Genomic DNA, 24,810 nt, shown 5'->3' with positions numbered 1-24,810 from the left:
CAAAAATTCAAAAGATGGCAAAAATGGTTTTATTTATTTTATAGTTTTTCTTGTCATTTTTTTTGTTCAGATCTTTTTATCACACCACGCTGAAAAACGACAGTAATTTGAGAAAAGTTTTGTTGTATTTTTCTAAGATTATGGTCGGAACATTCTTGCACAGTACTTGCACAGTAACCGGCTATCCTTGTATTGTGTCGCTGTTTAATTTTTGCAGAGTTTTGCTGATAACACTCATAAAAACATGGGTTTTCTCTGGAACTGCCCGGCATATCACTCAATTTTACAATGCTGAGGCAAAAACTATGATTTCGGCCAATAGGAATGACCAGTCATCAGTTCTGTTTCTTGTAGCTAATCGCATCAATTTAGACTTTTGTACAAGGGTGCAAAAGGCTGCTTCCAATTCTAATTCAGATTTTTTGAAACTAGTGAAAAAAATTGAACTGGCATAAAAAAAGATCCGGAATATATTTAACTCGGTGTCCTACAATTTAAGTGTGAAATTGTAGGGTGTTAAGTTGTTAAGAGTTAAAAAGGGGGGAACCATTTAACTCTGCCGTTTTTTGTAAGAATTTCGAATAAAAATAACGGATGAAATATGCTCGAAAAACAAATAAGTGTGCTTCATTACGGTTTCGGTTTTTAAACAAAAATGATGGAATTTCTGATACCATCTGAAAGATCAATGCTGCAACATGTAAATAAAAAGACGTTTCACCTGTGCTAATTTTCAAAAAGTATGGAGGTATTAAAGAGCGAAATATTTCGTTCGTTTGTTTTAATATGTAAGCTGCAAATTTATACGATGCAGTAATCGCTTATTTGAGCAGTCTTCTTTGAATACATATTCGAGTGCAACATACATTGTGTTATACAGTAAAAGTTTTGTTTTCGGGGTTCTTGATGTTGTTTTAGGTTTTGGTTTGCTTGCGTTGTTTCATGCGAATTGTTTTATAGCCGGCGCTTTAGTGAAAGCCTGTTTTTGGAATATGCAGGATTCTGTGGCTCACGACTGTATCTGGCGTTACGTTCTGCAGAAGTTTGGACAATAGTTCGACTCCCATCGTGTGCAAATTTTTCAACTTTTCGAACCGTTTTTTTTATTAGTGAATGTAATGCGAAGCTTTGTGATCTGCTTGGTATTCGAAAAAATACGTTTTCGAATTATTTGTCGGCTTTGTATGGTGTGAAGTGACTTCAGGGGAGCGGTGGTGAAGTGGTGACGTCTCCGCCTCTCAATCGAAAGGTCGGATGTTCGAGGCCCACCATGATGCGTGGTCGTTGCTTGCGGATGAGGTTACATTACCCAGACCAGAAAAATGACCTAATAAATTGCATTTAGTTCTTAAGTAGGGGTACAAAAGCCATTGGCCGTGATGAGCTGTGCAGCTCGTATGTTGTTCCGTTCCCTCATTGATAAATGGTGTTAAATATCGACAGTGATAAATGAATGGTTATATTAGTAGTGTGGCAAGGATGCCAAAACTGACTGAAATTATATGAAGAAGTCCGAAAGTTGAACTTGACTATCGTTTTAATACACAACTTATATCAACAAAAATTCAATATTGTTAGTCATATTTTTCAATGTATTGAAAAGCAATGATGGCATGTATAGGTAATCAAGATGTTTTCTTCCTTCTTCATCGCTAGGTGATTTCACAAACTCCTAAACAATTTGGCTAGTTTCGTTTCATAATTGCCCATTTGGTCTGCGTGAAATTGCACAGAAGGTAAAGAAGGGCTGCAGATTCGACAGTAGATCTGTGGTTGAATTCGACAGCAATGTTTTTTCTTCAATTTCAGTGAATATGGCCAAGAAATAACAGACACTGATCGGCCACGTGATTCAATCGAGAACTTGTTTTTAATAAAGAGATGATCAAATTCGAGTCTAGAACAATTGTGGCGTAAAAGCGAACTCTCCATTTGTGTGCAACATGAATATTCAGAAGAATCTTTTGTAAGTGTTTTGAAAATATCTTTTAATTGCCTAGAGTTTGCTTTTAACTGTTTAGTTTTTTTCAGCAAGACAGGTTTTGGAAACGAAGATACAAAATCTGGGAGTTCGACTGCATTCAATATGGGGTCCAAATTTTATGCGAGTAGGCTACTTGATTTTAAAAAAATGAATAATTGTTACTAAGGCTATGATTATTTAAATAAGAGAACTATATAACTGTAGTCCAAATATGTCTGCGCTATATGTGAGTTTTTATTTGCTAGTTCATTCACCATTTGTTAGTCTGAATTGAAAAATTTAATTGGACTTTGAATTTGGAATGTTTCTGGAAATCTTGGCACATCATTTTCCTTAGTATCTTAGAAAAAAGACATTAGCAGTAAGTTCTTAAATATTGGGTGCTTCTAGTGTCCATTATCTGCTAAAATGTCCAGGCGTTCCTCCGAGTGCGCGATCAGCGGCAGTTAAAGCCACTTCAAGTGCTTTGTCCTCTGCTGCTCAAAACGAAAAGGTGCAAGCGGCAGCCGCAGACAGGCTACAGTCCTCAATGAATCAGCAACTCCAGACTAGAGCAGGGATGAATGCGCAAACCTCGAACTACCTTGCTGGCCAAATGAGCAAAGGTGACTTAGTTTCAAAAAGCGAAATGACATTTATTCAGGGCTTCTTGCTAAAAAAAGGAAAATTGAAAAGAATTCAAAATGTGTCAGTCGTTTTAAGTTAAACGTTTTAACGGTCTGGTCTGTTCAGTATATTCGACATTTTGAATTAGTCAACTCTGTAGAAAAGCGAGAAAATTCAAACACAATTACTTTTCCCTACTTCGAAATAAGTTTCAGATGTAAGAAAGATAAATAGATAGCCAAAAGTAGGCAGTGTTGGTTATACATATAACGACCTCTGTATCCTTGGCCAAACTATCCACTGGAAAAAAATTAACATTTGTTACATCATCGAATCAAAATGGCTAAAATTTTGTAGTTGAATTGATCTCTCTCATAGGTGTCCCGGGAGCCATGAGTGCAGCGGGTAAAAATGAGACGATGATGAACGATCTGTCGAGTCGCATGGTCGACGGTTCATCTTCGGCTGTGTTTGGAGGAGCTTCGATGGCATCGGATTCTGGCTCAAGTCGTGGGACATCAAATGAAAAGTTAGATTAACTGTCTGTGGAAAGTTGTTCTTCTATTGAAAATCATAGCTGTTAAACGTGTTGATAGAATATAGGGATAGGGTAAGAGGTATTTTCCGATTTCTATATTCCAAAAAAAGCTAAATTATTTGAGTGAATATTAGACTGCATGACTAGCGCTGTTTACATATGTCTCATTGACTTAGACTTTTAGATGGGGTTTTGAATGAGTTTTCTACGCTTGGGATTAGCAAGCGTTATTAAACTGGAATATGAATTTTTTTCGGGTTAACAACTTGGTTAATGGAATCACTTGTATCTTGGTTCATAATGAATTCAAACTTCTATGCATTCACGGTCAACTTAGCCGGGAGGTAACGGATATGCCTGTGACGGCAAAAGTCCTGGGTTCGAATCTGACCAGGACCTGTTTTTTTTTTTTTCAAACGGTAAATAATCGGTTTCAAATAAAAATTGTCGGCCAATTATTTGTCTGCTTAGTTGTCACATCTTGAAATCGTTTTTTTTTGCTGCGAGCATTTTTCTTTAATGTTGCTCCTAGTGTTTGCTTTATTCCTACAATTTGTAATTTAACTTACCTTGGCTTCGCATTTTGTTCCACTTCATTATTTCGGTTTATTTTTAACGCCCAAATTATTTCGGTTTATTTTTTTATTATTTTAGTTTTTTTTTCAGAAACTTCTACTGATTTTTCAAAAGGGGTATCAATTGAAAGACTGCCTACTCCCCTGTGTGCCTGTATACTTCCGTAGAGTCTTTTTGTACTTGACATCTCTGTCTACAGCCTTCGAAGAAGTCTCTGGGGGAATATTTGACCCATATTTTTGGAATTTTTTTCGTTTTCTCGAAAAATACCTTTCTCAAATCTAAGTTTTTGGTTTCAATGATTAGAATGGATTTCTAAAAGCTCCCTGCTTGAGCGGCTATGTCCAATTTTTTTTACACATAAGATCATGGCCCTCGGAATAGTCAAATTTTTGGATTTTAGACCGTTTTTTGAACTTTCTGAATATTCCCGAAAACTAACTGCCATAATTGGTTAAAATTTTGGGTTGAATTCAAAAAACGGGTTCTGGGAAGCTCAATTATTTATGCGACCATTTCCAATTTTTTTCTGACAACAGTTCCGGCCCTCGCAATAGTTAAATTTTTGATTATTTTGATTGTTTTTTTTTTAAATCTTTTTGACTTTTCTCGAGAACTACCCTGTCAAACTCGAAATAGCAGGTTGAGTGGGTATAAGCAGGTATGCCCTATTTTTGTGCACAAAAGCAAGCTATGATTCTCTGAAATGTCAAATTTATGATTAGTTGACTGTTTTTTGGACTTTTCTCGCTAACTATCTTGCGAAATCTGATATCGTCATAGGTTAAATCGAAACAATAGGTTGTTGAAAGTCTACCTTTATAACTGGCTATGCCAATTTTGTTTCGGATAAAAGTTATGGCCTTCAAAAAAGTCGAAGTTTTGAAATTTTGACAGTTTTCTGCAAACTTTTTGGCTTTAGGTGAAAACTACGGTGCAAATTTTCAGGTTGTGTTTAATCGAGAAACCCGGTTTTGGGAATTTTCTCTGCTTAAGCGGCCACATTTTTCTGTTTGGAGGAAAATTTTGTGGATTTTGGAAATCTTTTCGACAGTTGTTCAGAAATTTTTTAAGAGTAATGAACGTATTAAAGACTCCTCTTATATAGGTCTTGATTTTTTTTGTTTTTCTTTTTTCAGGAAAAGTCTTAAAAGTCTCATATAACTACTACGTGCATTCATACATATTTGATGCATTTATGAATGCACTTAGGTATATATGTACTTTTTGAGTTCAATTGAAATTCATCTGCTGAAGTGACGTAAATAGCACTCTCCAAATACGAACGAGGAAATGGCGCGAAAAAAAAGTGAACGATTTTTAGTTTTGAAAGTGGAATTTGATTTTTAGATTTCTAGCGGAATAATAACTTCTCTTGTTGATCCAGTTTTGTCAAGTTGGGTTCATGTTATCAAAAAAGCGCCAATCAAAAATTATTCTAGAAATTTAAAGAGCTTAAAGGGCATCTATTTTTTCTTTGAAATTCGAAAGGTACGATTTTTTCAAGAAAGTCCGTGTTTTTTTAATGTTTTTATTGCGTTCATTACTTTTTTCCAATCTTCGATTGGCTATGTTCGAATTTTCTCTAAATTTAACAATCAAATTTGCGATGAAAAATTCAACTGAAAGCACCGGTTGCGATAATGGTTCCTGCAGAAGCGGTGGATCCTTAATTTTTTGCAAGAGAAATGATATATCCGTGGGAAATTTTTTGACTGATGTTTTTCAGGTTTGTGTTGTGTCGCAACGCTCCGCTTCGCCTCTTTTTAAAATGTTAAGCCTTAAAAATTGTTCACATTTTTTGGTTAGACTGATACCTTGTTAAATTCTGTACACATTCATTTGCTAAAAAGAAGCCACATTCCGCTCTCGACTAGGAAAAGTTCAAACAGCGCGAGAAACGTGAATGACTCTAAGTTTCGAAAGTTATGTTAATTTTCAAACTCCTAGCGTAAGAAAAAAATCAGCTACTGACCCATTTTTCTTGAATCGGGTTAGTATAACGAATAAAGTGAATTTCATAAAAGATTTTTCGAAATCAAAGTTCTTTAACATCGTTCATTTTTTCCAGCAAAGTTCGATAGATGAAAAGTGTTTACGCTTGTGATTAGCTAGCATTATCAAAGCGGAATGTAGACGTTTTTCGAGGTAACAACTAGTTTAACAAAATCAGTTGAATCGCTTATGATGCTGCTATTCAGCTGACATGGTCAATTTTTCGAAACTTCAAGTTAAAGTACTGGGTGGGTACTAGTTACTACAGGGTAGTTTCATGGGAGACTTAAAACTTTTTAAAAAATTTTTTTTACAAAGTCAGTTTTTTTTTCGGCTCAACTGGTGTCTGTTCAAAGTTTTTCGGCCTTTTTCCTTTTCGTAAGTTTTGTTCAGTTGCTAATTTTAATTTCAAATATTTTTCTTGGCATGTTTGCTCAGAGTTCTTGTTTGATAAAAATAGGTATGAGAATATGTGGGATTGGATTTTTTGTTTAACTTTTTTTGAGAGGCTTTGGAAAATTTTATTACTTTTTGAAAATTAGCGTAAAAAGTAACGATTTTCAAAAAGGTGTAAAGGTAGAAATAGTTCTTACATCCCCTGTGTGCCTGAATTTTCCCCTGGTGTTCGGGGGGCTGCATATTCCCCAATTTCTGCGGAGGAATATTTGGGAGGTTAGTTTTTAAAACGAAAAAAAAAATCAAAAATATCGTCAAAATTTTTTTGTCTTAAAAACTAACTTATCAAATGTAAGATTTTTGTTTCAATGAATAGAGCAGTTTTGAAATGCTTCTTGCCCTGAGCTGCTGCGCCCAAACTTTTTAAAATTATGGCCCTCAGAAAAGTTAAATTTTTGATGTTTACCGTTTTTTAAAAATCTTTGACTTTTCTCGAGATTATAGGTTGGGTGAATCTCTTCTGCGAAAGCGGCTATGTCCAAGCTTTTTAAGCAAAAGCTATGATTCTCGGAAATGTCAACTATCGGATTTGTTGACAGTTTTTTGGACGTTTTTCGATAACTATAGTGCCAAATCTGTTATCATAGGTTTAATCGACACAACAGGTTATTGGAAGCTTATCTTTATAATTTGCTACGCCCAGATTCTTGAAGAAAAAATATGGCTTTTAAACAAGTGAAAGTTTTGAAACTTGGATAGTTTTTGGATTTTTACTGTATTCGAAAAGTACCGTGCCAATTCTCAGGTTAAGTGTTCAATCTAGAAACCCATTTTTTGGGAAAGTTCTCTTCTTTACCAGCCACGGCCTGCTTTCAGCAGAAAAAAAGTGACGTATTTCGATTGGTTCGTATTTGTTTTACTGTGTTCAGGTCTGAGAATAAACCATCCAGTGGAGCTACATCAGTAGAGGAACTAAAGCGACGGTTGGGAACCTTATATGGCAGCTCATACACTCCGACATATACACCCACATCAACCCGATCTCAGCAACCTACCAATCAGAACATAGCATCAACATCAAATTCAACGTCTGCGTCATCGTTTATAACAAGTTATAACAGTAATTCTGCCTCTTCATATGGAGGTAGTGCTAATAGTTCTGGTTATATTAATCAAGGTTTTTCGAGCAATTACACTTCGAGCGGCAGTTCGTGGGACACTCAGTTTGAGTCTAAACCCAAAACACAGTTCGCAGACCCCTTTGCTGCCTTCAATCGTGCTGAAGAACCGTCATCGACATATACTGAGAACAGTAACAGTGGTGCTCAAGTTGCGAAAAATCATTCGGGGTTCCCTACTAGGTAATGCTTGTTGAATCTTGTTTGATTTATGTTAACAGAGTTACGACAATATTGCAATATTGACTATTGTCTAAATATCATCTTACATTCTCACTATCAAAGTATTCATTTCATGCAATTGATTTTGCATCTAATTATATTAATAAGTTTCTAATTCATCCATTTTTTCATGCCGGTTTTCAGATTGCATTTACATTTTCAAGTCTGTTTCGCGTCATAATAGAGTTCAATGAAAATTTCACTCAAAACGGTTGCCCGTCGGAAATTATTTGAAGTATATGTTTCTTCACATCTTATTATTTTTGTCTGCAAGGGTTGTTTTGGTTAAATTTTAGCTCCATCTCAACATCTGGGTCTACTGACGTGGGAGCAACAGGAACTTTGTACGAGGCTATTCACGACTTCGAATCAGGCGCATCTGAAGAGTTGAATTTCAAAGTATGAACTGAACTCTACGCAACTTGAATTTCCAGGCTTTTTCATTCCAAATGTTTTTGACTTTTTATTCACGAACTGCGGTTTGGGTTTTTTCGTTGTTCTCATCCTAAGAAATTGGTGAACGTTTTTTTAAAATGCGAGCTAGGAAGCGTTGCGTAATAGTATGGCTCTTCCTTTTTCCAAACTAGCTCGCAAATAAAGGTGTTCAATTGGCGCCACTTTTGCTATAATCACTATCTGTAGTATTGGAATTTTCATCATCTGGTCTCTGCGTTGTTGGTGGTTAGTGTTTGGCATTCGTCAAGCAACTGCGCAGCTGCGAGGACATGAAACTCGAAATATCGAGGTCACAGGATCGAATCTGACACATTGCAAAACTTCAACCTATTCGAGGCGTATTTATACTTTTTCTTATTTCACTTTTTAGAGCTGCTTTTTGTCGTTTTCTCGCTTTTTTCTTGTTAGTGTAGTGCAGCTTTGCCTCTGTGTCAAATTTACTTCACATGTTAAAGTCATGCTCTTAAAATCTAGATTTTTTGAGCCACCATTCCGGAGAGTGAGAATCTTGACTGCTAATTGAAAGTTTTGGCGTTTAGTTTTGGAGTTTTTGCAATTGCTGTTAGCAAGGTTGTTGCAACCGGCTACTAGTTTTTTTCCATCGTCAAAACTTTGTTCGCATGATTTTTCTGCTAGACTCCTCAGCTTACTTCATTGCTATATCAAGTTCAAGTTACTCTTTTTGCCCTTTTATCGTTTGTCTGCTTTTTCAAATTACTTTCCAAAGCATGGGTTTTTCTTCTGATGCGCAAAATGTTAAGAGTGCAGTCTCTTATGTAGGTCGCGACGATAACTGAAAGTAGTTTTGATTTGTTGCTGCAGTTTATTGCGCTCGCGACAACCAACCGTTATCAAATAAGACTTTTTTGAGTTAACTAGTTTTTTTTATAAAATTAGCGATTCATTTGTGCAGCTGAAATTTGTGCGGCATTCAGTTCTGCAGCTGGAAATTCCAATTTAACTACTGGTTACCAAAACTAGTAGACGGCTCGGACTTGCTTTTTAAATGGAAAATATTCACTTCAGTATGAAAAAGTTATCGGCTCATTATTGTCTGCTTATGTTTTTCGTTTTATTTGTACCAGTTCCTGCTTTTCTTGTACTCTAAGGTATTTGTATTGCAATTTAGGGACGATGAACATTACTCAGACTCTTATAGAGCTTCTGATGATTTTTTAAAGGAAAAGTCTCAAAATTTGTGCAGGCTCAAATTTATGTTTTTTACTGTTTGAATTTTGATTTCTTTTAATTTCAGTTCATTTCCTTTGTTGAAAGGAAGGCACATTCCACTATAGAACAGCCAAAGTGTATAATTCACAAAAAATTCGACCGACTTCTGATTTCGAAAATGGAATTTATTTATCAGATATCCCAGCGAAATAAAAAAAATTAACTATAGATCCAGTTTTCTCCAAAAAAAATCTTTTTCGAGAAAAAACGAAATGATTTTTTTTCTCTTAGCTTGCGTTCTCTGACTTTTTTCATTTGTCTAATGGCTGTTTAAAAGTGTTCTTGTTTTTTTCATGTTATCTTAACTTTAAATAACTCTGACTTGGTATGTTTAAGTCGAGCTCAGATTCTTATATAGGTTGCGATAATTTTTTTCAAATAGTTTTTTTCCGTCTCATTTGCTGTCCGCTTGTTTGGGCCACATTGCATGCGGCACGCGGTGTTTCCATATGAGTAGAATATTTTTAAGGACAATTTTCTTCCTAAGTGGTTATGTTAGCCTGTTTGTGAGTGCATTATTGATTCTTCTGCTCAGAAAGGTGACCTTATCGTGCTAAGTGGCACAGTGACTGAAGAGTGGTGGCTGGGAAGACTTAAGCATGAGCCTCCTACACAGTCGCCGCCTCGTATGTTCCCCGCCAACTTCGTCAAACTGAAGGTTAAATCAAATCTACAATTTATAGTTTTACTTCAGCCACGATATGTATGAGTTGTATATTCTTGTTCGAGAGGTAAAGAAACTCTTTGCCGGGTCTGCGAAATTAAAGCAACAATAAAATGAACAGCTTAAGATTAATGCTCAGTAAGCTAAAACTGAACCGTTGTCGTTTTAACAATTTTCAAAAAGAAAAGATTTTTCAGCCGGCGGGAGCCAAGCCGCCTCCACCTATTCCAAAGAAACCATTCAGCAATACCCAGCAGAAATATCTCAATGCCAGTTCTCTCAAAGATTCTGGGTAAGTTTTTGGCCAAAGACCTGTAGAGTTTATATAATCTCTTCAATTAGAATGGTTGATAGTAATTAGGTAATTTTTGCAGGAAAAGCAGAGAAAGGTGACTAATTGTTTTAGTTATATACGTAGTATTTGCATGAATGCAAGTAGAATTGGCAACCTTAGTTTAGCTCCATTTCAAATCAAGTTTGTGTTGGAACCAAAACATTTGGAGCTCTTTCATAGGCTGACTGAAATCAAAATCAGTCTTTTCTTTTCATGCCGAAGACTTTTAGCGAATGTTCTTCAGGGAATCACTGAAAAATCATTTTCTTATTTGAATTACCTTGCGATAAGCAAGGGTATTGCAATCGGGTACTTTTTTTCTCGTAAACAACTTTGTTAACAGGATGATCTCCAGTTTCAACATCTCCTTTTTCAGCACGTTGCACGGTTAATACCTCGAGTTATTGTGCCTATATTTAATGCGTTACTGAATATACTGGTAAAAAAATGTCATATGTAAAATTGTTTTTAGTAGACTTATTTGATTTCGGCCCAATTTCAGTCGGCTTATTTACCGTTTTTTTTGAAAATTCTATTCAATTGATTTTAAAATTCAATTCGAAGAAAGTAGCACAATGAAAGGAATTTTCATACAACTTTTTAACAGGTTTTTTCTATACACGCTAAAAATCTCAGTTTGGAAATGAAAAAACTTTTCAAGCGAATTTTTGTTTGATTTTTAAAAATTTATTTTCTGTTTACTTTCGAATGCATAGTTTCTGACTATAACTTCAAATTCAGCCAACCATCCGGCACATGTGTCGTAGAGCTTACGCTCTTGCTTGAGACGGCAAAGGCTTGTGAATCGAGTCCGAGTGGGAACTGTTTTTTTTTTAAAAAAAACTTGATTTATTGTGCTTTTTCAGGCTATCGCCCGTCTGCCTATTTTGTCGGCTTCATTCTCGTAACCCGATTTTTTTTGAAGTGTCAGCTTTCTTCGATGTTGCTGTAACACCCATGTTGAGACACCAGAGCCAGGGAGTTAGTTTCCAGTCGGGACCTGTTTCTTTACAAATTGAAAACTTTCCGCTATTTTTACACAATCCATGCGTAGTGTATTATTACGAAGAATTCTTTTTCTAACCTAAGTCGCAAATAAAAGTGCGCTTTGGTGGCACTTTGGTATATTTCATTTAAATCATATTTAAGCCTATTTAATCAGAAGCAATGTTGCTTTAGTTTTGGCTAGTGTTAGGTCCTGTTTGAATAAACAGGTATTAAAAAATGCATGGGATTTGTTTTTTTTTGCGACGCTTTCGAATTTTTTTTGCACTTTTCGCAGAAATTTCAATTTTTCTCGAAAACTACTGTACTCTTTTTTCAAAACTTGCTGCCAATGGACAAACTGGCTGCTCTTCTATGTGCCTGCATGGTTAATTTTTCGTTTTAGCCCACGTTCTACGGTCTTCGAAAGTTTCAGTAGAGGGATTTTTGACCATTTATTTTGAATTTTTTGATTTTCTCAAATATTAAATGTATTAAATGGACAAACGTGAGAGAAAGGTTCCAATCAAAAGAAAAAAACATAGGGATCTGACATTTTGGTTAATTTTAAAATTTATCCATAACTATCCTGCCAAATCGGAGATAAAGGGTTTAATCGAAAGAAAAAACCAATTATATGAATCTTTTCTGCACAAGTTGCCATGCCCTGCATTTTGAAAAAGTATATCGCCTTTGAAAATGTTCAATTTTTGAAATTTCGCCCGTTCTTTGAAAAATTTTTTTCCAAAAACTATCCTGCTGATTTTGTAGTTGATAGTTATAACTAACATAGTTCTTTGATTTTGCCTGCGTAATCTGTTTCACCCTATTTTTTTTGAAGAAAAGTCGATTTGAACTTCGGGAAAATCCGTTTTTTGAAATTTTTTCCGTTTTTTTTATTAACGAAATTTGATCACTATCTCGAAAACTACTTAAATTTCATATTAAGGGCCCAATCTAAAAATCTTCCCTGCATAAGAGGTTATTCTCATGCTCAAGTAGAGAAAAGTTTGGGCTTAAGATAAATCAAGGTTATGATTTTTTGATCGTTTTTTGGAATTTATTCAATTTTTTCGAAAACTACCCAGCCAAATTTACGCTAAAGATATCAAATGAAAGAGCTTGTTGTAGTTTTCTCCTTTAAATAAGCAGCTAAACTCTAGTTAAGCTGAGAATTTACTAGGGTTTTGCGTAAAGTCCAGTTTAAGAAAATTTGAAAATTTCGCAATTCTGTATCAATACAAAATATGAAAAAGTATATATATTAAATTAGGTACATCCAGCCTTAGCTGGGCCACTAGTTTTTTCCAAGTGACCCTGGTGCAGATGTAAGGATGTAATTATCAGGACGGAGTTTCAAATCCGGACCATTGAAATAATTTTTGATGTATTTTTGGTGGCTAGTGTTTAGAGCTCTTTGTTGCATTTTCCTTGCTTGTGTTTGCTTCGCCTCTGTAGATTTTCCTGTTTGCCTATTTTGCTGACTTAGTTCCCGCAGAAAGGAGGTTTTTGAAAGTTCGACTTCTTTTCTAGCATTCGGAAAGCTCTTTCGAAAGTTTTTAATGGTGCAGTTAATTTTGTTCCGGGTATTTCGGGCTTTGTTTGCATTTTTTTGTGTCAAAAAGTTGTTGAAGTTTTCTTTTCATTTGATTTAAATCATAGTCATTCATTTTCGAATCGCAAGTGGTGCGAAGCTCATCTTCGCCTTCGTGTTTCTGCTTCAAGGAAGCAAAAAGTTGGTCTTTTTTCCCGTAAATAACTTTGTTCACAGGACTCATCTCATCTGGACTCATCTCTAGTGGTGCCTTGTTCCATAATTAGTTGAAATGTGGTGCCTTGTTCCATAATTAAATCAAATTTTTTAGCGTTCCTGGCTTTTTAGCCTGGACATAACGAATACGCCTGGGACGCAAAGGTCCTTGGTTTGAATCTGGCCAGGACATGTTTATTAAAAACGGGAATTATCCTGTTTCAAATAAAATTGTCGGCCAATTATTTGTCTGCTGATCTTTTGTCTGCTTAGCTGCCACATCTTGGAATCGTTTTTTTGCTGCGCGCATGTTTTGAATGGTGCTTTTAGTTTTTGATTTACTTGTAATTTCACTTACTTTGACTTTGTGTCCTTTTTGGTTTTTTTTTTTCGTTTAATATCTGTGTTCGGCCCAATTTATTCTGGCTTTTTTTTTATCGATCAGTGACCTAATTGTTGGTCGTTTCATTGAAACACATTTTTTACGCACCCCATTGCACTTTTCAAGTTGGTTGCATTTTCACCTCTCGGTTCGTTGTAGCCTCTTTTTGCGTCGTTTGGTGCGCGAAATTTTTTTTATTTGCTTGTGTGTTATAAGGGAAAGGGCGACGTAAGAATTTTGAGTTAGTTTGAAAATCGGCTGGAATTAGTAATTAGAAATTCGGCTGGAAGGGTTTGTGCTCATATCTTTTCGGCTGTGGCAGCGCTTGGTTAATTTTTTTCCGATGCTGATTTTGCATTCTATTGTTTTGGCATGTTTTTTTTTTTCACAACTATCTTCATTCATTTTGATAGTTCTAGTTGTATCGCAAGTGGTGCGAAGCTCAGCTTTGCCTCTGTTTAAAAAATGAAAACCATAAATAAAAGCTTTTTTCTGTAATATTCCTTCTGCCTTTCATCGATTTGGAAAGTAAGATTCTCACGTTTTCAATAGCGACTGTCGACATTTGAAACTTAGTCCTATTTCAGTGAACCTTATTGTGTCGCACTGTACGACTACAACGGCCAGTGTCCAGGAGATCTCTCTTTTCGAGCAGGAGACGAGATAAAGCTACTGAAAACGATAGACGCCAACTGGAAAGAAGGGGAACTGTTTGGAAGTAAAGGAATATTTCCGTCAAACTTCGTCCAAGTCAAACGGGATATTTCTTTGTCGCCCTCTAGCGCTTCATCTTCTCGGCAATTCGAAGCAGTTGCACCTGGAAAGACTATAGGCAGTCTTACATCAAACAATGGAATCGGAATTGACAAACGCTGGGTGCTGTATGACTATCAGGCGACTAAACACGACGAGTTGTCGGTAAAGGTCAGTTTAATTCAACACAATCGTACTTTTGGGTTCAAAGTAATATTCCACGTACCGCAACAATTTTTTGGCTTGTTTCAGTCCGATTGGCTGCTAATTTTGTGTCAATTTAGGTCGGTTGGTAGCATGCAAATTTGATCAAGGTAGTTTTTTTGGCCTACCTTCAATTTTTTCTGAAGCTTGCTTACATGATCTAAATAGAGTTTAAGTTACGCGTTTGATAAGTGAAACTGGAAATGACGCAAAATTAGTTCTTCACCTTTTGTTTCAAACTGAATTGATTTATGGAACTAGAAGCTCAGCTAAAGCTGGAGGTACCTATTTGATAATTTTTTTGTTGTACTGATGTAGGATGAAAAATGTAATTTCAAAATTGGGTTCACACCTTAGTTGTTGCTCTATTAAAGTATGCGTGAAAATTCTTGTGATTTTGGAATTTTTCCAGACACATTGTACAGTTTTTTAGGCGTTGCAATTTATGCACGGAGGCTTTCCACAACCTGTTCCCACGGTCAAAAAAACCAAAAATTGGACTTTTTTGAGGGCCATAAATTTGCCTGTAATAAAGATTTGGCCGTATCTGTTTATGCAGTGGAGCTTACCGCGACCCTTTTTACTCGTTGAAATCGAAATCTCAAATTTGGGAGGTTAGTTTTCGAGAAAAGTCAAAATTTTTGACAAAACGGTCAAAAAAGTTACAAATACGACTTTTCCAAGGGTCATAACTTTTCTCGTTATGAAGTTTGAGCTTCGCCGCTAAACCAAGGGAGCTTCCCATAGAGCGTTTTAGGGATTGAAATGAAAACTTCAGACTTGGGAGGGTAGTTTTAGAGAAAAATTAAAATTTTGGGATGGTAGTTTTTGAGTCAAAAAGTTTCAAACAATTTGGGCGTAAACGCTTATTCAGAGGAGGAGCTTCCCCAGGACCTGTTTTATCCATTGAACACAAAATCTCGAGAAAACTGGGAGGGTAGTTTCGAGAAAATGTTTTTAAAAAATCCAAAAATGGGTCAAAATCTCCCCACACACTTCGAAAGCAGTAGAAAGTGAGGTAAGGTAAAAAGAGACTAGGGAATTATGCAGGCACACAGGGAAGTGGGCGGACTTCCCATCAGAAAAACTAAATTTTTTTGAAAAAAATTGATAAATTTTTTCATAGCGTCTCCAAAAAAACCGATCCCACGCATATAATTTTTCACATTATAGTTTCTTTTAGTGTTCTGATTTCACTCTGTTTGCTGTTTGTTTTTTACTAAACTTTACCTCGTATATATATGTATATCAAAGTGTTTCCGTTGAAACGAATCAAAACTAGGTCACTAAGCCGATAAAAAGTAGGCCTAAATCATACCGGCAGAAGAAAATTTTCTGCTGCTGGTATGATTTAGGCATATTTTTTTTATCGGCTTAGTGACCTAGTTTTGATTCGTTTCAGCGGAAACACTTTTTTAATGCTCATCTCTGGATTGCACAAAATGCAAAAATTCCTATAGAATTATAGTTCAAGTTTTTCATGCTAACAATTTTTTTCCGATTTTTTTTGTTTTTGGCTTGATAGGTTTCGACCTATATTATATCGGCTTATTGGCCTCATATTGCATCTTTCGACGAGCCAAAAAAAGTTTTGTATGTGCGTGTCTGTGTTTTGAGGTTGAGAGGGACTTTATAACTTTTGAATAGTCTTTAGTTTTTATTTAAAAAATTTCGGCTGTTTATATTTTCTTTTTTTGTGGCTTAATAGGTTTCGGCATATTTTATATTGGCTTAGTGCGCTCATACAGTTTCATTTGATGAGCAAATAAAGTGTTTTAAGGGTGAGGTGGACTTAATAACTTTTCAGAAGTTTGAAGTTTTGATGTTTTTTTTTTACTTTTGACAAGGTTTCTGAAGAGGTATTTTCGGCGTTGGTACCTTATTTTTCGGTGCTTATTACACATTATTTTGTCTTGGCATGTTTTTTGTCTCAAACTAGCTTTATTAATTCATTAGGTCTAGTTTTTTTATCTTTTTTTTTTTAATTTTCTTTTGTATCGTAGAGCGAAACTCAGCTTCGCCTCTGTGTTAATCGTCTAAGCTGCTAAAAATTAAAAGGACTTGGCGGTGATGCATTTGTTTTGAACAAAATTTCATTTTTCAGAAGGTTTTGAGTTAATTAACGCGTTTTCAGCTGACCCTAGGCTATGTATTGAGTTTGAAAGAGCTTTGAATTAAATTAGATTAATAGCGAATTTCGTCTGTAAAAGTGTGTGTACATATGTAGTGACCTCTAAAAGAGCATTGTACGGTTTTTTCCTGCGCTTGCGATTAGCAAGCGTTATCCAACTGGAATATAGACTTGTTTTCGGGTTTACAACTTGTTTAACAGAATCACTTGTATCTTGGTTCATAATGAAGTTAAACTTCCATGCGTTCACGACCAACTCAGCCTGGAGTTAATGAATATTGCGGCAAAGGTGCGGGATTCGAATCTAACCAGGATCAGTTTTGTACTGTTGTCACATCTTGAAATCCTTCTTTTTGCTGCGCGCTTTTTTTTTTAATTAGCTTGTAGTGTTTTATTTAATCCTATAAAATTTGTAACTTTCCTTACCTTGACTTCGTATTTCCTTCTTTGTTTTTTTGTTTCGCTTAATAAAATGATAGTTTTTCTGAAACTTTTACTGGTTTTCAAAAAGGTGTATCAATTGAAAGACGGCCTACTCCATTGTGTGCCTGTATACTGTGTACCTGAAAAAGTCTGTTGGAGATTATTTGACCCATATTTTTGATTTTTCTTTTCGTTTTCTCGAAAAAAAAACCTGCTCAAATTTGAGTTTTTGGGTTTCAATGAATAGAATGGGTTTCGAGCTTCCTGTATCAGCGGCTGTGCAAACATTTTCAAACATAAAGTTATGGCCGTCGAAAAAGTCAAATTTTTGACCGTTTTTTAAAATTTTTGAATAATATTTTCGAAAAGTACCTTGCCATATTTGATATTATGGGTTCAATTCAAACAACGGGTTATGCGAAACTCATTTTTTTTAAGCGACTACTGTCAATTTTTTCCTAAACCAAAACTTATGGCCCTCGGAAAAGTTTTGTTTTACCCTTTTTCTTGAAAGTTTTCGAAATTTCTCGAGAATTACCTTCCAATGCTGAGACTTTGGGTTCAATCGAAATTACAGGTTGAATGAATCCTTTCTGAAGAAGCGGCTACGCCCTATTTCTCACACAAAAAGCTATGATTCTCCGAAATGTCAAAGTTTTGATTAGTTGACCGTTTTTTAGACTTTTATCGCTAACTATCCTGCCAAATCTGAGATCATAGGTTTAATCGAAACAACAGGTTATTTTTTGCTGGGCCCCTAGTTGCTTTTTATCTAGACATACAAAAAATTTTGGTTCACTTGGTTTTTAATATTGGAATTTTGGTTCACTTAGTTTTCTTATGTTTGTGTTGTATCGCAAGTGGCGCGAAACTCAGCTTCTCATCTGTGTTGAATTATTTTTTACGATTAGTTTTCCAATTTGATTCCATTGAATTTTAAAATGAAATTTTCAACTGATTAGGTGTCGGCTTAGTTCCTGTAAATAATGTTCAATTTGGCTGTTCATCAAATTGTTGAGCTTCTTCTAAATGAAAAAGAAAATCTTCAGTTCAGAGTTTTTCTGGAGACATTGGCCTGAATTTTTTTTAAAATTAACACTCATGAGAAATCTTCGCAATAGTATTTTCACAATGGTACGTTTTTTTGTACGTTTTAATTTTTTCTCAGTACATAATTGTCTTAGGTGCAGAAAATAAAGAAGGGCTAGCCGGTTGCTGTGCTGTTTTCATTACAAAATATAAGAATAAAAAAAGTTTTTCGTTGAGGAAAAAACATCTTTCGCTGTTCTACTTTTTTTTTTAAATTAAGTAATTTCTTTTTTTGAAAGGAAAGAAAACTTCATTATCGAACAGAAAAAGTGTGAAGGTCAGAAAAAACGTGATCGACTTCTAGTTTCGAAAGCAGATTTAACTTTTCAGATTTCCCAGCTCAAGAAAAATACCAATTGATTCATTGGTTTCAAATAAGGTAAAATTTATGAAAGAAGTGCCTATCATAAATCGTTCTAGAAATACAAAGAGCCTTAAGACAATATATTTGTTTCTTTAAAGTTTGGAATTTGTGTTTTTTTTTTTCAAAAAAACACGGTATTTTTTTTTGTTTTCTTGAGTTCATTGACTTTCCAAACAGCGTTTTGTTGCGTTTTCCGACTCTGTTGGCTATGTTATATGAACGGTTGCTATCGCAAGAGATGTTTGCTATGGAATATTAAGTATCGCTTCGCCTCTGTGATTAAATACTTTTTTTCTATTTTTAAGTCGGTTTACGTAGTTCGGACGCTTATATAGGTCGTGATGACTTTTTTCAGGAAAAGTTTTAAAATGCTGTGAATGCATTACTTTTGTTTTTTTACTTATAAATGCTCATATGAGTGGCTTTAGATATATATATGCACTTTTTGATTTCAGTTCAAGTTGATTTACTAGAAGGTTTTCAAATGCACTCCTCAATTATGAAAGCTGAAATGGCGCAAAAATGTGATTGCTTTCTAATTTCAAAAGCGGAATTTAAATTTTAGATTTTCCAGCGGGATAAAATTTTTTCCAAATATAATGCAAATCAATTTGGGTTTTTTCAATCAAAAAAGTGCCAATAATAATTTGCTCTTGAGCATTAAGGCCATATATTTTTGTTTGAATGTCGAAAATTGAAGTTTTTTCAGAAATTAAGTCAATTTTTTCCTTTGCGTTCATTGACTCTTTGCTAACTGTCTCTCGGCTATGTTTTGATTTTTGAGTTGTTTTGCACTAATTGCTGCGGCAGTTGTTAATTTTTGTAAAGCAAGGTTTGGCTTGTTTTTAGACGGGCGACGAGGTTGTTGTTGTCTCCAAGATGCCAGGCTCAGAAGACTGGCTGTTCTGTCAACTAGGAACAAAAACTGGATATCTACCAACAAACTTCATGTCATCTTAAAGTTTTTAGAGCTGAAAAATGTACTTCATATTTCAATTTTTTTTTGAAGTTTAAAATAGTTTCGTTTTTTGAATGCTCTATCATTATATGCCTAGTGAAATGAATTTATTGTGCTGACATATGCACAATTTTCAATGCGTTGATAACAATCAAAACAGTTAAATAAGTCTATTTTAAGCCAAATAAATGCCTTTCTATGATAAATAGTTGTAAATATTTAATTTTCATTAAAATGAATTGTACGAAAAAGCAATCAATTAATTATTTTCTTGAGATTTAATTCAAATTCAAGCAGTGAGCTAGCTAGTTTATGTTTTTTCAATTTGGCTTAGTTCATTTATCAGAAGAGCTCTTTCAATTGGCACTAGCTACAGTGCTGATTTAAATTATCCGGACAAAACGAACAAAACTTGAATTTTCAAACGCGTTTTTCTCAAATTGGGTTAAGATTACACAAAAAGTGAACGGAACAAAAGTAGCTTAAAATTTCACCAGAAGTAATATGGTGCCATTTTTCTCCGAAATTCTCAACAAAAATTTTATCCCAAAAATGGGTCATTTTGGCTTTTTTCAATTAATCAAGAATTACGCTGAAACTACTTTGTTAATTGATCAGAAAATTATATCACCGGAAGCCTCTTACGCATCTCAACAAAGTGTAAGAAGGGTTAAATCTCCGAAAACCAGTATAAGAGAAAAAAATTTCACTTGATAGTAAATAAATGTGATTTTTACTACATAAAACCCAGAATCTCTGCTTAAATATAAATTTTAAACAATTTGCGCAAATTGTTGGAGATTTAATCCTTCTTAAACTTTGTTGAGCGGCTTCCTGTGATATAATTTTCTTATCAATTAACAAAGTAGTTTCAGCGTAAATCTTGATTAATTGAAAAAAGCCAAAATGACCCATTTTTGGGGTAAAATTTTTGTTGAGAAAAAATGGCCCCATATTAATTCTGGTGAAATTTTGAGCAACTGTTGTTCCGTTCACTTTTTATGTAATCTTACTCCAATTTGAGAAAAACGCGTTTGAAAATTCAAGTTTTGTCCGGATAATTTAAATTGTATATTCGCTTGTTAAAATGCGTTTGTTGCTGTATTGTCATTTCCCCACTCTCACCAAAAATGATGCAATTTTGTGCTCGGTTATTACTCCAGATAATTATCGAATGTTACGAGTCATGAACGTACTGAATACTCTTAAATAGCTCATGGTGATTTTCATTTTTTAAGGAAAATTCTTTAAAATTGTTTCAGCTAAAAAAAAATTTTCGTTGTTGACTTGTGATTTCTGGTGATTGTTATTTTTTAGGAAAATTCTTTAAAATTGTTTCAGCTAAAATTTTATTTTTCGCAATTGACTTGTGATTTCGTCTAAGTTCACGGCATTTGCTTTGATAAAAAAGAAAGCAAACTCTACTATCAAACGACAAAAAGATGAAGGTCATGAAAAATGTCATCGAATCATATTTTCGAAAGTGGATTTCAATTTTCAAATTTGCCAGCGCAATAAAACAATTACTTTCTGGTCTAATTTTTTCAAGTTGGGTTGAATTTATCAAAAAGTGTCAATCATAAATATTTTTGAAATTCAAAAAGCTTCAAGGCCTTACATTTTTCTCTCTTAATTTCGAAAGCTGTTTTTTTCTAGAAATTATGTCAGTGTTTTTTTTCCTTTAACTTGCAATCACGACTTTTTTTCCAACTATCTGTTGGCTGTTTTAAATGACCTTAATTACGAATTTTTTGCTAATCATATGAAACTTTCCAAAATTAAAATGATATCTGACATTGTTTTCCTAAAATCATGGTATTTTCACTTGTGATATTAAGTGTGTTGAGACTGGGTACTATACAATTTCCCCGCAAAAATTTTTTTTTGCATAGGATTCAACTTCTGGACTTATTGAGTACTCTTATAATTAAACGAACGTAGTGAGTACTCTTAAAGAGGTCTATGTGATTTTTTTCACGAAAAAGTCTAAAATTTTGTTCACGCGCAATTTGATTTTTCGCTGTTTGACTTTTGATTTTTTTCAAGGTCACTTCATTTGCTTTGATAACAGGAAGGCAAACTGCACTATTGAACAGCGAAATTGTAAAGGTGGTTGAAAAACGTGATTGGATTCTAATTTTGAAAATAGAATTTGATTATCAGATTGCCCAGCGAAAAATAAATTTTACCTATCGATCCAGTTTTTTCAAGCTTGGTGAATTTTACCCAAAAAGTGATCAAGCAGAAATTGTTTGTGAAATTGGAAGGTTTGAGGGCACACATTTATCTTTTAAATTTCGCAAATTGAAATTTTTCAGAAACAAGGCAATTTTTTTGTTTCCTTGCGTTCATTCGTTTTTTCGAACTAATATTTGGCTAATTTTTTTGAAATGTCTTCTCTTTAATACCTTGCTTCAATAACTTGATTTTTTGCGAAACAATCCAAGCTATCTAGTTTTTATCAAAATTTCAGATATACATTGTTCTTGAAAATTGAAGAGCATTGAGGTCTTACATTTTTCCTTAAAACTTCGTAAGTTAAAGTTTTTCTCAAAAACAAGTCAGTTTTTTTTTCTGTTTCCTTGCGTTTGTTACTTTTTTCCAACTGTCAGTTGGCTATGATTTCAAAATCTCATTGCTCCAATAGTTTTTGCCAAAAAATCCAAGCTATGAAAATTACTTATTTCTAAGAAAATAACTTATTCTTATAAAAAAAATAAATGATTTCGAAACATTTCGAATTCTCTTGCTTCAATCGGTTTCAGTTAAATTGCTTGATCCTTAAACAAAAGAAAAAATTAAAACTAAGTGTAATTCCATGCGTTTTCCATGCACAAAAATTGAGACCAAATATTTAAGCCAGGGACGCAAAAAAATGAGTTCATTTTGAACTGAATCGAAATATACCGATTCTAATTTCGACATATCTGGTGAACAAAGTTTTTAACGGGAAAAATCCTAGTATCCAATTGCGTTATCTTAACTGATCTCTAGGGTAATCAGACATGACAATACATGATGAAACTAATTTGCTGTTTCCTTTATTTTGTGTTAGATAGGCATTTGATTCAAAATCAATTTTACAAACATAGCCCCCATGCATTTGGAAACAGAATCATTGAACGCAAGTCAACACAGAAATAATCTGAGGAAACTTCAATTTTTGAAATTCGAAGGAAAAAATATATTGCCTAAAATCTTTTTGAACTTCAAGAAAACTTAATGATTTTCACTTTTTGATTAAAAAACCCAATTTGAGAAAAACTAGATCAATAGCTAGTTTTTTATTTCGCTGGGAAAGTGTTTTCGCTGGAAATTAAATTCAACTTTCGTAACTAAAAGTCAATTTTTTTTTCGTGACCTTTGCTTTTTGCTGTTCGACAGTGGAGTTTTCCTCCTTTTTTAACAATAGAAATTGTACTAAACTTATAAAGTATCGAAAATCAGTATAGCAAAAATCAAATTTGAGCGTGAACGCATTATACGTCTTTTCTCGAATCGCGACCTTTATAAGAGACTTAAGATATCAGAGTCTTCATTGTCTGATAACTGCGTGAAATCGTTTTCTCTTTAAAGAAAAGCTGGTTTCAAGCAGTTATCAGACAAAGTTATCAGACAAAACTGAAACAGGACTAGGTTATTACAATTTATAATCTAGTCCCGTTATTAACAGGACGAGACTTTTTTTCACTTGAAAAGATTTTTGTAGCCGGGTAAGAAAATGGTTATCATGCAGTTTTCATATATTGAAAATGTATCAAAGGATACACCTTGTTTTTCCATAGAAAAAGTGAATGAAATTGTATACAATTTCATACATTTTTTCTATGGAAAAACAAAATGTATCTTTTATACTTTTTCAATACATGAAAACTGCATGATAACCGTTTTCTTACACGGCTACAAAAATCTTCTTAAGTGAAAAATAGTCTAGTCCTGTTCATAACGGGACTAGATTATAAATTGTAATAACCTAGTCCTGTTTCAATTTTGTCTGATAACTTTGTCTGATAACTGCGTGAAACCAGCTTCGCTTTTAAGAGAAGCTGATTTCACGCAGTTGTCAGACAATGTCATGAGACAAAAATAAAACAGGATTAGGTTATTACATTTTATAATCTAGTCCCGTTATTAACAGGACTAGACTCAAAAACGCTCAAAAACCGCTCATAATGAAGCAAGATTTTGAGCGCAATCGTCTAAAAAAACTACTCAAACCGCTCAAATCTTGCTTCAAATTAGGTGAAAAATCTCGACTCGGGTTCTGGTTTTAGATGATTAGATAAACTTTTTCCGCCAAGAAAAGAAAGACAATAATCTTACGCGCCATATACAAAACTTAATTTTTTTGAAATTGCGTTGAGTAAAATTGAAAATATTATCTTATAGTAAGCAAACCTCCAGATGCCGTTTAACTGTGAAATTACTGCAACTTAACCAGTTGACTAATGACAAAACCCTTGATTATTCTGTTTTTTAATAAATTTATGAAGCGAAACTGAAATTAACGGATTAATGAATTTTGATTTAAAAAAAAGCTAGTCAAATAGGGCAACGTGTTTATCATAGATAATTCACAAAAATTATATATGCATGAAAGTATATAACAAGAAATTTCTGAAAATTATCTAATTAGAAGGTTAAAGCTTAAAAGGTCAAAAAAAATCATCTTTGTGCTTTCATGGAATTTTAACTTATCAACCTTAAAAACACTCGGACATTTGTCACCTCGTGAAAAACCAAGTATATTCCAAACAAGCTCTGTTTATTGAGTTTAAGTCCGGGGTAGCTTTCTCATAGAGTAATTATGGATAAGGTTCACAGTCTATTCATCACACTATTTTATTTTCGGTCGGATAGATTCGTGCAACTTCTTATTCTAATACCAATCCTAATCTTAATCTTATATTTCCTAGTAAATACTGGGTTTGTTGCGAGGTTAGAATCAAGGAAAAGCAACTGTTTGCTAAGTTAATTTTTTCTTCTGTGGCTGAAACTATGAATAGATTCAGCCCTACAAATTATTGTAATTTTAGTCACGGATCATGAGTGGTTAGTGCTTAAGTATTTTACAGTGATAGTTATCAAGAATGTAATTGGTTATTTTAAATACTTGTTTTGAACTGGTTCAACCCATCCGGGGCTTAGGAAGTTTTTCAGTTTTAGTTGGTTCGAGTGAAGGATGGATGGAGAAATTTCCTCATTTCTTCTTTGAGTAGATTCTTTGAAATTAGTAAAGAGAGAAGAGAAACAGTTGAGACAGTTCATGTTGTGAAGCAGTTGTCTTCGCGGAGAGAGAAGAGAAACAGTTGCTCGTGGAGAGAGAAGAGGTTGTGTATAAAGAAAATGAGTTGAGAGATCGTTTCAAGGTTGCAGATTGATATAGTGATGTGTCGGTTTCCTTAAGTAATGGGAGACTACGTGCATTCTCAACTATTCATCAAATAGGGAGATAGAGTTTGACAGAAAGAAGCGACAAGTGACTAGGATCCGTATTTTTGAGTTCAATGTCGAGTTGGCCATTGTTCTTGTTCAATGGGTACCTTTGCTTCCATATTGGCTTCGTATTTTTATACTGCGAGGATTTGACTGC

At 34.3% G+C, this 24,810-nt stretch overlaps 1 protein-coding gene across 1 annotated transcript; it reads left to right on the top strand.

The window, feature by feature from the left end:
* Nucleotides 1-1,813: 1,813 nt before the first annotated feature.
* LOC134842288 (uncharacterized) lies at nucleotides 1,814-19,455 on the top strand. Its single transcript, XM_063858560.1, has 10 exons — nucleotides 1,814-1,966; nucleotides 2,032-2,108; nucleotides 2,401-2,589; nucleotides 2,969-3,119; nucleotides 7,025-7,456; nucleotides 7,792-7,894; nucleotides 9,717-9,839; nucleotides 10,043-10,137; nucleotides 13,883-14,219; nucleotides 19,109-19,455. The coding sequence occupies exons 1-10, from the start codon at nucleotides 1,944-1,946 to the stop codon at nucleotides 19,217-19,219; spliced, it is 1,641 nt and encodes a 546-aa protein (XP_063714630.1). The 5' UTR covers nucleotides 1,814-1,943; the 3' UTR covers nucleotides 19,220-19,455.
* Nucleotides 19,456-24,810: the final 5,355 nt, after the last annotated feature.

This window comes from Symsagittifera roscoffensis, chromosome 3 (genome assembly GCF_963678635.1).
Source record: "Symsagittifera roscoffensis chromosome 3, txSymRosc1.1, whole genome shotgun sequence".
Lineage (NCBI taxonomy): Eukaryota > Metazoa > Xenacoelomorpha > Acoela > Convolutidae > Symsagittifera > Symsagittifera roscoffensis.
The sequence above is the reverse complement of the archived record's forward strand: the minus strand, read 5'-3'. Positions and strand labels throughout refer to the sequence as shown.